Source organism: Grampus griseus, assembly GCF_964374135.1.
Source record: "Grampus griseus genome assembly, chromosome: X".
Lineage (NCBI taxonomy): Eukaryota > Metazoa > Chordata > Mammalia > Artiodactyla > Delphinidae > Grampus > Grampus griseus.
The window spans coordinates 91,864,003-91,880,798 of NC_138999.1; the positions used below are offsets into that span (position 1 = coordinate 91,864,003).

The 16,796-nt window shown below is 48.8% G+C and overlaps 2 protein-coding genes across 3 annotated transcripts in view; both read right to left on the minus strand.

The window, feature by feature from the left end:
* Nucleotides 1–834, minus strand: part of LOC309839348 (uncharacterized protein) — a 57,000-nt gene extending 56,166 nt beyond the window's left edge. For both annotated transcript variants that reach the window (XM_082681092.1, XM_082681091.1), the window contains exon 1: nt 139–834. In XM_082681092.1, the coding sequence (XP_082537218.1) occupies nt 139–496 (358 nt within the window). In that variant the 5' untranslated portion in view covers nt 497–834. The remainder of the gene's footprint in view (nt 1–138) is intronic.
* Nucleotides 833–15,197, minus strand: LOC309817591 (uncharacterized protein; the record flags this gene model as incomplete). The annotated part of the gene is made up of 5 exons (XM_082646873.1): nt 833–5,399; nt 9,115–9,185; nt 9,584–9,670; nt 14,577–14,764; nt 14,983–15,197. The coding sequence occupies 4 exons, from the start codon at nt 15,195–15,197 to the stop codon at nt 9,148–9,150; spliced, it is 528 nt and encodes a 175-aa protein (XP_082502999.1). The 3' UTR covers nt 833–5,399; nt 9,115–9,147.
* Between the last annotated feature and the right edge of the window lie 1,599 nt (nt 15,198–16,796).

The following is a 16,796-nucleotide window of genomic DNA, read 5'->3' on the forward strand; positions in this document are numbered from 1 at the left end:
GCCTAACCACCGCGTGGCCGGCGTGCGGCCGGGCCAGGATACGGCCTTTATAACGAATACGGGGTCTAGAAGGGAAGGGACCGAAACCGCGCGGTGGGGAACTCACAGATACCGCGACCACTTCTGCGCCCTCCTCACCGTCCTCCTCCTCCTCTTTGTCCACATAATTCTCGTCCTCTTCCTTGTGTCTGTCTCCCTCCTCCGCCTCTTCTTTCTTCTCCTCGTCCTCTTCAGCCTCCTCCGCCTCCTCCACTTCCTCCTCCTCCTCCTCTTCCTGCTCTTCTACCAGCTTTACACCCCAGTCCTCCTGGACTATGGGCTGGGCGCCCTGCTCTTCCCAAAGGGCTCGCACTACCGCCTGTAAATCCCTATGGGCGGCGACACTGCGACCCCTGCCACGCCATTCTGCCCGCACCGCTCCTCCTGGGACTGAACCAGGGATGCTGGCCATCCCACTGCCTGCTCTGTTCTGACCACCTGTGGCTGAGCCCCGCATTTCTGTGGCAGAGATGGCAGGAAAGACGCACCAGTCCGTGCCTCAACCAGAGAAGCGATCCGGCTGCTAGACCTAGTTGGCAAAAATGGCTGCTGCCGAGCTAAGCATCGCTGCTGGCAGCAGAGCCTGCTGGGACGGGGCGGGTGAGGGGGGCGGGGGTGGTGGGAGGCAGAGAAGATGGCGGCAGACAGCGGAACAGTCTGTGATGGTGGCCTTTGGAGGACTCGTGACAGGAAGGGTCGGGGGGAGGGGCCCGAGGAGCAGCCAACCATAAGTGTGCCTGGGAGGCCATTGGACAAGGCGGGAAAGAATCTGATAGGCAGTTGACGGGAGCCACAACTTCGAAGGGTCAACAGCGAACTGTTTCCCCCCCCATCCCCCCCCACCCCGCATAGGGAGCACTAAACTCATTGGCTGAAAGGCGAGGATTGACATGCCTGCGATTCAATGAAGTTTCAAGACCCAGCTTCTAGCATTTGAGACCTTCCTCCCTTTCCTTCCAGGACCTTGGAGTCCCCAATTACCCTTTAAGTCCAAGCATATCCGATACTTTTAATTTTACCACTGCCAGCAAAACTAAAATGTCCCCATATAGAGGCACTCTGCTGCACAGGGTGAATTGTTCCCTGATTTCCATCTGGAGGTGGCTGGTGCCAATAGGGGCAGAGTCATTAAAAACTGTATAGTTAATATGTCAGCAATAGTAAAAAACCTACCAGTAGAGAGAGAAAAAAAGAATTTGGACATTTTAACAGGTTAGTGTTTGTGCATGTGAGGGTGTGAACATGTTAAGGATGAGTAGGCTGATGCACGTAAGTAAATACATGAGTGACACCGTATACGTGAGGCATATTCGGGTGGGTGAGTGAATGCATAACCACGTTAGATTGAGTATATTTGTATTGGAACGAATGTGTGCATATGTCAGTCTATCTAGGAATGGGAGTAAGTCTGTGAGCACGTTCATATGAGTGAACGTGTAACTTGTGGATGTATGTGATCATGTCTGTGTGTAAGAGTGAATGGAGCCTGTTCACATGTCAGTGTGGTAATGTGTGTTTCTGTGTGTTCACGTGTATGAGTGAATTTGTAAGCATGTGCATGATGGTAGCATGTTCATCTGTGAGTGAATGTGTAACCGTGTTCATTTTTGTGAGCTTGTTAATGTGTGCATCTATTTCTGAGTCAATGCATGAGTGTATGTGTATGTGTGAATGTTGATCACATGCATGTACATGACTGTTAATGAGGGTACCTGTGAGTTTATGAGCAGGTTCACTGTGTGCATATGTGAACATGTTCATGTTTGTGTGCAAATGACTGTGTAAGTATATACATGTGATCATGTTCCCGTGTTTGAATGAATGTGGAAGCATATCAGGTATGTTCAGGAATGTGAGTGAATGCATGCTTTGTATTTGTCTTTTTGTACATTTGTGTCGGAGTAAATGTACAAAAATGTTTATGTCAGTAAATGCATGAGCATATATATATATACACACACACACACACACACACACATATATATGGGGCATATTATTAAAATGCAAGTTTAAGTGAATACAGGAACATGTGTGTGTTAATGAATATGTAAACATACTTTTGTGTAGGGGCATGTTAATGTGTGTGTTCTTTTCTGTGAGTCAATGCGATTATGTTTGTGATTAAAAGTGCATTCATTTGTGTGGAAGTGATAATGTGAGCATGTCTATGTGCAACTGTGTGTGTGTGAGTGTATGTGAGTTTGAATGTGAGAGATTGTGTATGTGAATATGATCCTGTCTATATGTGAAAGTCTGATCGTGTCCATGTCTGTGCATGAGTGTTTTTGGGGTGTGCGTGAATGCTGTTTTTTAAATAAACATGAGAGCATGTGTGTTTATGAGCACGTAGCTGTGTGAATATGTGAACGTGTTCATGTGTGTGAACTTGTTCATGCATGAGTGATGTGTGTGTGTGTGCCTGTTATTTTTTAAATAAAGGTGAAAGCATGTCCATGTGTGAATGTGTGTGAGTGGCCGTAGGGAGTGTGTGTGAGTGTGCAGTCATGTGTGTATGTAAGTCCATGAGAATGTGTGTGTGTGTTTATGTGCGAATGTGAGTGAAAGTGGGAGTGTCCACTTGTTAGTGAGATAACGTGAGCACGTTTGTGTGTCTGGGAATGTTAATGTTTAGGTATGTTCATGTGTGGGTGAATGTCTGAGTATACTTGTGTGTTTGAGCATGAACATGTGTAAATGAAAGTTTGAACACGTTTGTGTTTTGGGCATGTTAATGTGCAAGTGTGAAAGTTTTTGTGTGTTTAAATGAATTTGTGTGTTCATTCATATCTAGGTGTGTGAGCATGTGCGTGTAAGGGAGCATGTTCACATGAACTAATTAAGGTATGAAAAAGCTGGTGTGTGTGAAGGTATTGATGTATAATTATTTTTCCTGTGTGCAACTGAACGTGTAAGCAAGTTTACGTATGTGAGCACGATGTATAATTTTAAGTGAAGTTGTAAGTGTATGTGGGGTGTGTCTGTACATGCGAATTGATCTGTGAGCAAGTTCATGTGAGTGAATATGTCAATATGTTTGTTTGATCATGTTAAAGTCTGCTTGTGCTCATGAGTATCTGAGCAGCTTTGTGCGTGTGATCGAATATAAGGATGTGCATTTATGTGAACATTTTCCTTTGTGTCAATAAGGGTGTAAGGTTTTTCTGTGTTTGAGTATGTTAAAGTGTGAATATGTTCATTCAGTGAATGTGTGAATATGGGTATCTGTGTGAATGAACATGTTAGTATATGAGTAATTGTATTGAAATGTGTGTTAATATGTGTACATTCATGAATGTGACTATGTGACTGTATTCATGTGTGGATTAACATATGAACATGTTCATGTGTGAGTAAATGGAGGAGCAGTTTAGTGTGTGAGAACACGTTCACGTTCGTGACAATGTTAACATCTTAGTTTGCATGACTGTGTGAGTGTCCCGTGATTGGACATGAGTGCATCTACGTGTGAGTGAATGTGTCAGCATGTTTCCGCATATACGCATGTTAATGTGAGTGTGCTCATTCGTGTGAAGGAATGTGAGAATGTGCTCCTATGGGTGACTGAAAGTGTGAGTGTGTTCGTGTGGGAATGACTGTGAGTCTATAGGTGTATGTTCATGTGCAAGTGTGAATGAATGTATGATTTTATGTGTGTGAGACAGCATCAGTGTGTTCATGTGTGTGAGTGGATGTGTGAGTATGAGTGTATGTGAGCATGTCTGTGTGTGAGTGACTATCAGTTTGTGAGTGGATGTTATTGTGTCTGTCAGGGTGTGAGCACGTTCTTGTGTGTGACTGAGTTAATATGCACGTACATGTGAGCATGTTCATTTGTGTGAACGTGTGAACCTGTTCACGTGTGAGTGATCTGTGAGTGTGTATGCGTTTGAGCACATTTGTTTCAGTAGCTATGCAGGTACGTCCGTGTGCGAGCATGTTCACGTGAGTGAATGCGAGTGTAGGAGTCTACGTGTGACTGCACCCGCATGTTCCTGTGTGAAAAATGGGTGAGCATGTCCACGTGTGTGAACATGTTGATGTGAAAATGTTAAGAGCATGTGTAACTATATTTGTGCGTGAATGGGTCAGCATGTGAGTGTTTGTGTAAGTGAATGTGTGAGAATGCTTATACGCATTACAGATTTAATGTGTAAGTGTGAGTGAATGTGTGAGCATGCATTTGAGTGTTTCTTTTTTCTCAGAACCCCAGGTCCATATAGTGAACTGTAAGGCACTGTGCACAAAGAAGTTTTCATTTTCTATTGGCTCAAAGCTGTCTTTAACCAGCTCTACAGCTAGGCCATATTATTCTCTGTGTATTACATCACACTGCTGCTATAGAAACCTGTGTGACTCTTGTGATTCAACCTGCTGGCTTCCCTGAAGGATAACTGCCCAGAAGCTGAGCTGCAAAGACAGAAATGTGTTACTCCAAGCCTAATGCGTCAGAAAGCAAAGTTCTACTGGGAATAATTGTCTGAATGACAACTGAGAAGTAAATGGGTTTCTGTGTTAGGGCAAATCCCAGACTCCAGCATTTAGGGTTACTCTGAACAAGCCCCAGCAATGTGCTATGTAGGGACAGGGGTTCCTATACACAGTCCTTTATTACAACCTTTTGCACCCCTCACATGCCTTTAGAGAATGGAAGCTGTGTAAGACAGTTAACAAAACCCAGCAGGGCCGGGGAGCCAGGGACCCCACCAATCCCAGGGTCGTACTTCTCATTCTAGACCATTCAGTGCCACTCAGGCAATTCCATCCCTTTCGGTGGAATCCTGAGGACCCTAAAGGGCCAGCACAGAGCCCTGTCCAAGGGCTCCCAGCTAAAAGAGCAAACGCGAGCTGAAATGCAGTCCACATTCCCCTCATCAAGCCATGTGTCCTGGCACAGAAATGCAGCCCAGAAGAAGGGAAACTTGTTCTACTTATCTGCCCAGAGGGGCCGCCTTATGTGCTAGCAGTGATCAGTGTGCGAACTTAGCTAAAGTATCCATACATCTCTAACAGGAAAATTCAAAGTGTTACGGACTGGGCTTCCCTGGTGGTGCAGTGGTTACGAATCCGCCTGCCAATGCAGGGGACACGGGTTTGAGCCCTGGTCCGGGAAGGTCCCACATGCCGTGGAGCAACTAAGCCCGTGCGCCACAACTACTGAGCCTGTGATCTAGAGCCCGCGAGCCACAACGACTGAATCCGTGTGCCACAACTACCGGAGCCCATGCGCCTAGAGCCCGGGCTCCGCAACAAGAGAAGCCACTGCAGTGAGAAGCCCGCGCACCTCAATGGAGAGTAGCCCCCATTCGCCGCAACCGCAGACAGCCCACGCGCAGGAAACGAAGACCAAACACAGCCAAAAACTAAAATAAATTAAAAAAACAAGTGTTACGGACTGCATATTTGTGTACCTTCCAAAATCCATGTTGAAAGCCTAACAGTGTGATGGTATCTGGGAGGTAATTAGGCTCAGGTGAGGTCATGGGGGGGGGCTCCCCATGATGGGATTAGTGCCCTTACAAGAAGAGGAAGAGATGCCAGAACTCTCTCTCTTTCCACCATGTGAGCACACAGCCAGAAGGCAGTCATCAGCAAGCCAGGAAGAGCGCTCTCACCGGAAACCAAAATGCCCAGCACCTTGGTTTTGGACTTTCCAGCCTCCAGAAGGATAAGAAATAAATGTCTGTTGTTGCCACTCAGTCTATGGGATATTTACTATAGTGGCCAGAACTAAGACAAGAAGCCTCCAGATAAGGTGCCTAAATCCCATCTTTGCAGTGATGACCTCAGCTCCATAACCTATCACTGTCCTCTCTGATGAGCTCAGGAAGGCAAGAAAAGTTGTGCGGGTAACCACTTCCCTTCCTCTTTGAACTTCACTGCTCCAACGTCTCTCTCTCCCTAGTGTCTATCACAGGTTCAGGGTTCAAAGGAAAGGCGAAGGGAGGAAGAATAAAAAATGTCTCATTTATTCCTTCACTCCACAATATGGGAGTGCCTGTGTCATAGGAGGTGCTGGGCTGGGCGAAGCCCTCAGGCAGCTGCTTTTCACAACACTGTGGCTTCCAGTTCTCTTGCCCAGAGGGAAGCCGCTTTGCTAGCTCTCCCTGGCTCCTCCTCCTCCTCTTCTCACTGCCCCTTCCTTTTCGAGGGAAAATAAAGCTCCTCTTTGAACCTGAACAGGACAAAGTTCCCAAGGCTTCTGCTTGCGAACTTGTGGGGGAAGAGGAAGAACGGGTTAAACCCTGAGGCTCTCCTCCACCTCACACACAAAGAGAGGTTCGACTCAATCTAGTGGGAGGCCTCACAGGGAGATCTAGGGGTCCCTAAACTCTGAAGCCCTTGGCCCATTCTCCCCGAAGCCCTGCTTGAGAAGAGGAACAGGTGTGATGGCAGGTGACTCTCCCAGGGTAGGTGCCACCGCCTGGATCCTGCTTGCCGCTGATAACCTCACAGACCTGGGGATGGGCTCGGCTCAACTTGCCCGTGGAGCAGGCAATGGTTCGAATGGGTTTTGAGTGCTCTTGAGACTACCACTTATCTCTAGGCAGTGTTCTCCTTCCTGTCCTCACTGTTCTTGACCCTCATCCCTCATCCTCTCTGTCCTGACGTCTCTACTCAACTCTGTCCAGTGTCAGCTCTCATTCTCCTGCTGCCTCTTTCTTCCTTCAATTAAAGCAATTCAAAACGTAAGCCGGTATGTTCACTCCTTGATTGCTAGAGTCTCACTCTCTTCCAGAATCAAGTTGCAAATCTCTATCCAGGTGCTCTTTTCTCCCAGCGAGACACCCCCAGCAACTTTAACCTTGCTCCCGTGGTACCTATGGGCCCCTGGCAGATGCTCACCTTCCTCTTCTCCTGCCCCCCCGGGCTGAGCTTCCTTCCTCTCCAGAGCATGCTGCAGTTGCAGGCCAGGCAGGGAAGTTACCTCCTAGGACACACACCTTGCCCCGAAGTGTTTGGCTTTGTTCTCCGCTTCCCCCAGCCCTGCCACGCACTCCATTCAGAGAGCAACTACCCCACCTACTGTCCTCCCTGCTCCCCAAGTACACACACTCACACGCGTGCGTGCACACACGTGCACACACATACACACACACACGACATCCCCAGACTTAGCACCTGCGGTGCCCCCTTCTGTATAAAGAAAGTCTAAAGTTGTTCTTGCACTCCCCTCTTCATCGAATATTTGGCCAAATCTATCCAGGGACCTCGTTTGTCTCATATGTCCCAGGTTTGCATTCCAAAAAAGTAATGTAACCCACCCCCTCCCACCTTAGGCAGCAGGTGTAAACAGATCAGAGTCTGAAAGATGGTGATGAGGTGCCTCAGCGATAATGCAGATTCTCCACACCTGACAATCCCCAGAGCTTGGCCCTCGGCCCTGTTCCCTCCTTCTGGCCCTGGATGCCTGCTGAGATGCTATCTTGCTTAAAACAATGGGAGAATGTGCTTGGTGTTTTTAAATTGTGGTTGTTAAGTCTCTGCTGAGATATAGGAGAACATGGAAAGGAGGAAAGGAGGCAGCTACTCCCTGACACCGACCAGTGTTTGGGCCCACTGCCCCAAACGATATCATACAAGGGGCAGGGGCTGTGCTCTAACACCTGAATTCCCCTATACCCAGCCCTCTAGCCCTCGCTCTCCTCCCTAAGGTCCCCACCTAGAGCCACTGCTGTCCTTCTAACGTAAGGCTACTGAAGGAGCTTGCTTTCTGCCTTCTCCACCCCAGCCTCCCAGCCCCTAGGTACACACACACTCACCTTGGAACATGCGCGCTACACCTTATCCCCTCACACGCTGGAGGGAACAATGCAGCAAAGGGAAAGCAACAGTCAGGGGACCCACCTCCAAAGCTCAGGGCCCAGGGCAATGGCCTTGGTTTTCCAGGTAGCTCCCAGGGCAAATGGTGCCCTCACTGGTCCACCCCCAAGTGCCAAATCCTCACAGCCGTGTGCTCTCTAGGGTGGAGGCACCGCATATTCAGAAGGCTTGTATTCATTTCCACAAATATGAACTATGAGCGTTCATTAGCTCCTCAGAGTTGGTATCTAGTTCAACCTCCCATAGAACCTCTAATTAATGTACCCTTCCTTTTCTCTGTCACTGGCTTAGGGATCCTGGGTGTCCCCTGGGCCAAAGAATACTACTCCTGTTCTGTGGGCTTAGGGCAGGTTTCCTGTCACTTCAAGCTGTGTGGCCCAGGCTAGCTGCCCTTTCTAAGGGGAAGGCTAGGAGGGAATACAGAAAGAAACTGACTCATTGGCTTCGTGGTGGTTTCTATTTCTCTTTCTTTGCCAGTTCTCACCTCTGCTCTAGAAATCTGAATGCTAGGCTAAAGGGTTTGGGTTTTATTGGACAGCTGAAGTCATCAGATGTTCCTGACATAATCAGGCTTGATTTATAAAGACCATGCTGACTGCAGTGTGCTGAATGGATTAGAGGGACCAACACTAATATTAGGGCGACGAGAGGCTGGGAAGTTGTTGCAGAAATTCAGTAGGAAGATGCCCAAGGCCTGATCTGGGGGTGGCTCATGATCAACAGAGAGATAAGAAGGGACTTGGGATGTTTTCCGGAGGTAGAACCAATACAACCAACCTGGTGGGAGTTGAAGGCTTGCGGGACAGAGGGGCAAGCACCTGGGTCCCGGGTAGGTGACGTAGACTAGACAGAGATCACATGCTCAGTTTTGAAGAAACTCTATATGGTGAGTACCCAGGGTGCACAGAAGGTGTGCTCAACTGCCCTCCCCATAGAGCCTGACAGATGGAGCAGAAAATTCTACCTTGAGCACCATAGCGCCCTCTGGCCTGCACACCCATTCTGTGGGTAGTGCTCCTCCACTCACACCAGGGAGTGTACTTCACGTGTGGGACCTTCTCAAGGGAGTGTGGAGCGAGCAGAAGGCCTCGTGCATGTGAAGCCAGAGAAGTGGGAGAAATTCCAGGGTCAGAGCAAAAGGCCTGGAGGTTGGGAGCCCAGGAGCACCCCGACTGCAGGTCTCTGCAAGTCAGGAAGGTGGGATCTCGAGAGGCAAAGCTGTAGAGCCTGGGAGAGGGCCACTGGTATGCTTACGTGGTGGGCTGCCTTCCTGTGTTTCAGCTCTCCTCAACAGAAAAACCTCAGGTGTCTACACATGAATTTACCTACAAAACAGGAACAGACTTACACACATAGAGAACAGACTTGGGGTTGCCAAGGCGGTGGGGGGTGTGGTGTAGGGGAGGGAAGGATTGGGAGTTGGGGACTAGCACATGCAAACTGTTATATATACAATGGATAAACAACAAGGTGCTACTGTATAGAACAGGGAACTATATTCAATATCCTGTGATAAACCATCATGGAAAACAATATGAAAAAGGAGATATATATACACATATATATATATATATGTGTGTGTGTGTGTATATATATATATATATATATGTATATATATATATATGAATCACTTTGCTGTGTGCCCAAAATTAACACAACACTGTAAATCAACTATACTTCACCAAAAAAACCAAAAAGCCCTCAACATCTATAAGCGGTTTACCTCCAATATGTGGAGTCAGATGGATACCATATCCCATCAGCATCCTGTCCAAAACCTTCTGGACCACTTTCATTTGCATAGTTTTTGCTGAAACAGAGAAGTCACTGGTCATCAGTAAAGGCCACATTGTTTCCCAGAGGACAAGCAGCAGAGAAGAGCGCAGCTGTCACCTTTCCAGGGCTTTCCCTTCTCCTGCACACATGTAGACATGTATAGTCGTATGGGTACACGTTCTCTCCCCCACCCCCTTCTCTCCCCACCCCCTTCTCTCCCCACGGTGAGTCAGCCAGAAGCACGCAGTGAGGCAGACTCCTCCTCCCCCGCCCCAGCTTTTATCCAGAGGATGGGGCACAAAGACTGGGTCCACGTTACCAAGCAGGATGAGGGGCTGCGGGAGCGGGGGCAGGCATTCTGGGAAGTGGAGAGGAGAGGAAGCAGGCAGGGGGCAGCCCTCAGAAAAATGCATTACCTCAACCCCCTAAAGAGCCCCAGTTTGTAATCAGCAATGGACACAGCTCTCCAGGTCGGTGGCTGTCCTTCCAGGGGCAGCTGACTGCCCCAGGAAAAGTACTCTTCCACCCTCAGTGCCCTCCTGAGCTGAGCTAACAAGTCTACGGCCTCTAGCACAAAGTCACATTTCCCCACCTGGGCATTTTCTTGTCATACCCATGTCAACCTTGCTCTTGTACACCTCTGATTTTAGAACTGGGCATACGGCTTGACACAGAGAGAGACAACCTTCTGGCCCTCACCCAACAAAGTCATTTCACACTCTTAGGCCTCAAGGCTGTCTTCTCAAAGACATTCATTCTGGGAGCTGGCGTTTCTCTCACTAATCATGTATTTCCAGCCTGGAGGTGTCTTGGCTGAGTATACGCAAGTAGCCAGCCAGAGCCCTGCAGACAGCTGGGCTTTCCAAAGCTCTCTGATGTGCTCACCCAACACACCTGAGACCTTCAGCAGGGCTCTTTCCTCCCAGAGGGCATGGGAATGGGAACCAGGCCCTGAGCATCACTGTCATCCTAATGTACTCCCACACGTTGACCAAGGAACATCAGTTCCTGCAATGTGTGTGTGTGTTCACTATATGTCCTACAAAGTCACCACAAGTAATGAATCAGTGACTACTAAACCACTGCTCCTAGGGGAAATACAGGGTTAGGTTCCTGCGAGCCTCTGGTTACAACACTTTCATCAACCAATCAATATATAAACTCGTTTTATGTCTGTTTCTGTTTCAATTTATAATTTAATCCAATTAGAAATCAAGAATTTACTAAAAGAATGTATATTAACAAAACGCTAAAAGCGTCTTCCAACAAAAAACTCTAGAATCTGTCCAAGTCTAAATCACTGGACACTCCCAGTAGTGTCTCCAGAGGCTCCTTCATTGTTGAGGCTTTAGTAACCTCTGTTCATGCCCCATGGCATCTCTGGACCACACATGATGGCTGTAAGGTGCCCACGGGGTACTGAGGCAAGAAACTGCCCTTCTTGGCCTTGTATTATAAACCATTAGAGTGGCAACTGTCAGCCACATACTGGGCCATCCTCAAAATAGAGGTTCTCACAGACCCTGGGCCTGTGACCCTCTGTACCCAGGTGCCCAGGATGCCTTAGATCATGGAACCAGCACCCCAAAACCTCAGCATGCTTACTGAGGCCTCCTTGATACCAGATAGCTTTCTGGCATATCTTTCTTGCAAGAGGGCATGGCCTCAGCTGTCCTTAGTCCCTTGCCAGATGAGATAGTGGTAGAAGGAGACACCCCTCTCCCAGACTTCTTGGCTACCTGCGGAGCCCCTTGGAATCAACTGAGTGGGCAATATTGGGCATTGTACACTACATATGGTATGGTCACCATCATCCATATTACTGCTTTCGATCCCTTAACCAAGATGCCTATGATAAAGGACAGGACCAAAGAGTCAGCACAATTGACCAAACTTCAGTCATTTTAGTACTCGATGCCCCGGCTAACAAATGGGCCCATCTTCACATTTTTATAAACTCTTGGGTCATTGCCTAAATGTTGTCCCCTTTGACGTAAAGAACTCTGGGAATCACTTGCCTCACAGATACCCAAAATATAGATCAAGATGTTAGGGACTGACAGAATGGCCATCATCAAAAAGTCTACAAACAATAAATGCTGGAGAGGGTGTGGAGAAAAGGGAAGCCTCCTGCACTGTTGGTGGGAATGTGAATTGATACAGCCACTATGGAGAACAGTATGGAGGTTCCTTAAGGAGCCAAAAATAGAACTACCAAACGACCCAGCAATCCCACTACTGGGCATATACCCTGAGAAACCCATAATTCAAAAAGAGTCATGTACCACAATGTTCACCGCAGCTCTATTTACAATAGCCAGGACATGGAAGAAACCTAAGCGTCCATCGACAGATGAATAGATAAAGAAGATGTGGCATATATACAATGGAATATTACTCAGCCATAAAAAGAAACGAAATTGACTTATTTCTAGTCAGGTGGGTGGACCTAGAGTCTGTCACAGAGAGTGAAGTAAGTCAGAAAGAGAAAAACAAATACCGTAATGCTAACACATATATATGGAATCTCAAAAACAGAAAAAACCCAAAATGGTCATAAAGAACCTAGGGGCAGAACGGGAATAACGATGCACACCTAACAGAGAATGGACTTGAGGACACGGGGAGGGGGAAGGGTAAGCTGGGACAAAATGAGACAGTGGCATGGACTTATATACACTACCAAATGTAAAACCGAAAGCTACTGGGAAGGAGCCGCAGAGCACAGGGAGATCAGCTTGGTGCTTTGTGACCACCTGGAGGGGTGGGATAGGGAGGGTGGGAGGGAGGGAGACACAAGAGGGAAGAGATATGGGGATATATGTATATGTATAGCTGATTCACTTTGTTATAAAGCAGAAAGTAACACACCAGTGTAAAGCAATTAAACTCCCATAAACATGTTATTAAAAAAAGAAAAAAAAGATGTTATGGAATGGGGCTTCCCTGGTGGCGCAGTGGTTAAGAACCCGTCTGCCAATGCAGGGGACATGGGTTCGAGCCCTGGTCCGGGAAGATGCCACATGCCGCGGAGCAACTAAGCCTGTGTGCCACAACTACTGAGCCTGAGTTCTAGAGCCCGCGAACCACGACTACTGAGCCCGCGGGCCAGAACTACTGAAGCCTGCGCACCCACAACAAGAGAAGCCACCGCGGTGAGAAGCCCGTGTACCTCAACGAAGAGGAGCCCCCATTCACCGCAACTAGAGAAAGCCCACGCGCAGCAACGAAGACCCAAAACAGCCAAAAGTAAAAAAAAAAAAAAGAAAGATGTTATGCACTGAACTCTGTTCCCCTCAAATTGCTATGTTGAACCCCTAATCCCCAATGTGACTATATTTGGAGATATGACCTTCAAGGTTAAACAAGGTCATGAGCTTGGAGCTCTAATCCAATAGGGGTGTATCCTTATAAGAAGACGAACAGAAGCCACAGAGCTCTCTCTCTCCCCACATTGAACAAAGAAAAGGCCATATGAAGACACAGTGAGAAGACAGCTGTCTGCCAAGGACAAAGGTCTCACCAGGCTATAAATTCTTTTAGCAAATTCTAGATTTCCAACTGGATTAAATTGTGGACCTTTGTATCAACTTAAATTGTTTCCTCCCTCTATGTACAAGTTTTCTGATTGCTTTCTCTCTGATTCTTTTTGCTTGTTTGTTTGTCACTGGATATACTTTGTGTGTGTGTGTGTGTGTGTGTGTGTGTGTGTGTGTGTGTGTGTGGGCAGTGTCCTCTCTAATCTGCTCATATTTATAGATTTCTTCCTTCAGAGAGCATCAGATCAGTTTCATTAGGGTTAGGGGCCTCCCCTATGGCAATGGTTGCTTAATAAGTTTTAAGGACTCTGGCTTAAGTTGCGTTTAATTTCATCACTGCGTCCCAAAAGTGCCATGGTTGCTTTTCCCTATCATTAGGATGATCAGGATTTCTACTGCAACAGAAGCATATGCAATAGAATGGCACAGCAGATTACTGGGCCCCCAAGCCAGAGGTGGGTGGACTGAAGCCATCTTCTGCTATGGTGCTGCCACTTGTGCTGCATGGAATTATTATTATCATCATTTTGTCTTTTCTGTCTGTACAAATTCTGTCAGAATAGTTTAGATTTCTAGCAGTGCAAATTTACAGCTGTGGGTTTTATCTCCATCTAATCATGAGTGGTCCAGACCTTCTGGGTGGTTATAGGGACAGGTTCGGAGGCCCACTGACCCACCTCTTGGGCAGCCCAGGAGAGGAGGACATCGCAGGCCATGCAGGACACGTGGGGGTTGCATTCTGGAACAGCGTGAACCAGAAGGGTCTGTGGGAAGCGGGCTTTGCAGTACTAAGAGGGCGAGGTACACCCGGGTGCCTAAGCAAGGATGTGACTGGCTTGTTTGAATCCTTCTGCTGGCTGACAAGGAAACACTATTCAGGGATAATAAGCAGGAATGCATCCGGTGCATTTAATAACAAGGGTTGTTGCTAGAGGACCCTATCTGGCGGAGCAGAGTGGGCAGCAGAATCTGGGATTAGGCCGCTCGAGGCACTCCCAGTTTCACCAGCCGTCTACTCAGCACGGCGGAATACTGACTTGGGCCCTCACCGCACCATCACCCCCTCCCCGCGCACTCACACACAGGGGTCAGTACACCTGGCTGAGGAGAACTCAGTCCCTGGAGATGGAGGGGTGGACCCTGGGGCGGTAGCTCCCCGACCCCCGCCATTTCAGCGCTATTAGGTACCACGGCAACACAGGGCCTGAAACAAGGGGGCTCCATCGCAGCTGGACGTGCCCAGCCCCACCACCAACTTCTCTAGGGACTGGCCAGCAGGCAGCGCGCGTGGGCAGCCGTTCAAAAGCCCAGGCCCACGTCTGCTCCAGCCGTCTCCTTCTAAGAGGTCGCCCACTCACCCACCGCCCTCCCAGCTCATGGCAGCCTGGCGACCCCGCTTACCAATCAAAGAAGTCCAGAACGACGTCAGGAACATCAGGCGAGGAGAGGTTAGAAGCCAAAGTGGAATTTCCGGCTGGGATGGGGGTCGTCGCCCTCCAAGGGCAGGGTCCTGATGAGGAGTAGGCAAACAGCGGCCCGCTGCATGTCGGGACGCCATAGCTCCGACCATCCAAGAACCCTGGAGACCACTGCGGACCGGGAGGAAGAGAGACGAGGGGGGGCGCGGGATAACCAAGAGGAGCGGGGCGAGGAGCTCGTGCTTCTGCAAAGAGCCGCCCGTAAGGTGAGAACATCGAGGCCAAAGGGAGCGCGGAGGGTGGGGGTCGACCAGCGGCCCTGAGCCTGGCAGCGGCAAGAAGAGCAGCAGCCCAGCAGCTTCACTCCACGTACCAACCCAACCACTCACCCGGCCGCTGCAGACAGCGCGGGGTCTAAAGCACTTCCGGCTGCCGCTGGGCGGGCCCGAGGCCCGGCGCACAACTGACTCCGCCCACTCTGATGGCAAGCGAACTTAGCCAATCCGGCAGGCGCCAGGAGCTTTTCAAATAGATGCCCGGTCCCGCCTCCTAGCACAGGCTGTGTGCCGCCCAGCCCTGTGCTCCTTCTGGCGTCTGCAGTCATTCCTCGGTCAGCAGCAGCTCCAGCTCCTTGGCAGTTGGAGAGCTGGGCCGGGGGTCGGCGGCGTGGGGGACCCCGCCCTGCGCCTCCCCTCTGCAAATACGCAAAATATGCTTTTCACTTGAAACAGCGTATGCCCACGAGTTTGCTTTTTGTGGTGAAAGAAGTAATTTGACGACCCAGGCTCTATGTGCAGTTTGAAAGTACTGAACACCTTTAGGAATCAGGACATAGTTGACTGGTGGTCATTCCCAGACCCTCGGGCCTCCAGTGAACCAGAGTGCCTGTCCTCTGGAAGGCATAGAGGAGGTGCAACCAGTGCGTTTTGTGACGCGGCTCTGGCCCATCATCAGGACAGAAATTGGGCTCCAGGAGCCCCCCTCCCATAGCTAAGGGATGCACAGTTGAAGTGAGGGTTCTTGGCTGACAGCATTGAAGGGGAAAAGAAGGCAACGGTCAGTGTATCGGATCTTCAAGGCAGTGAGTCCCTGGAGAGCAGGTCACTCTAACGCTCCAGCATTCTGGCCCAGCATGGGGGGGAAAAAAGCCTTACATTTTTGCTAGAGGTTTTCTATTCTTTCCGCTACCCTGAACATTGCCACGTAGAATAGAAATATCTCAGAGAAAGAGGAAATGCTTCCACTCATTCACTACCCTTCGTCCTTCCCATCTCAGGTAACTTGCTGAAGCAAGGTCAGAAAGAGGCTTCTTCAGAGCACATAAGCCAGATGGGCAATGAGCAGATAAACCTCAGTCATATTCACCAGCGCTGGACCTCGTGAGGCATGCCATGTAAAAGTGTTGAAATCAAAATGGATTTCAGGTTCACTCTTGGTCAACTAGAATATTCAAACAAACATTCTCCCCCTTCGCCTTTCCTTCAGTATTTGGTGAAAAGAGTTGGGACTGCTTGTGCCCAGAATGTTGCAAAGCATTAGTTGCATGGAACTTCCTGGGGTGGCTGACTGTTTTGTACAGCTAAAAATTTAACTCTTTACCCCACCTTGACCCCTTCTCCAGCACCCCCTTTCTTTTTCTTTTATTTCTTTTTACCATTTTAGAATCACACATTTTTAAAATGTCTCTTATTTTCCTTCCTTCTCTTCACCAGCAGAGCATCTTCACACCTTCGTTTCCCCTCTCCTTTCCCCCTCTTTTTCCTTCTATTGCAGTAAGTGCTTTCTTCTCACTTACGTGGCGGATCCGCATGGAACTAACCCACTTACTTACGTGGGGGATCCCTCTATAACTAACCATCACAACAGCAGTGGGTCAAGTGAGCTCAGCCCTACTGCTCTTAGTCCTGCACCCCTTGTCTCTGGTCACTAAGGCATACTCGTAGAGACAATACTTGCTTGTCAAAAATGAAAAGGCCATTTCAGATCCGTTTGTCCAAGCATCTGAATTGTATATGGGCGGGGAGGGGTGGGGACTGAAGCCTAGAGGAGGGTGGATGGGCCCAAGGTTACACAGTGGCAAAATGCAAAACTAGAACCCTATCTCCAGGTTGGCCAACTTCCAGAAAAGTGTGTTTTTCTAGTGAAAGTCAGCTTTGACTGTTATCTCATGCAGCCACTGGCATGTGGGAATTGTTTTGTTTGG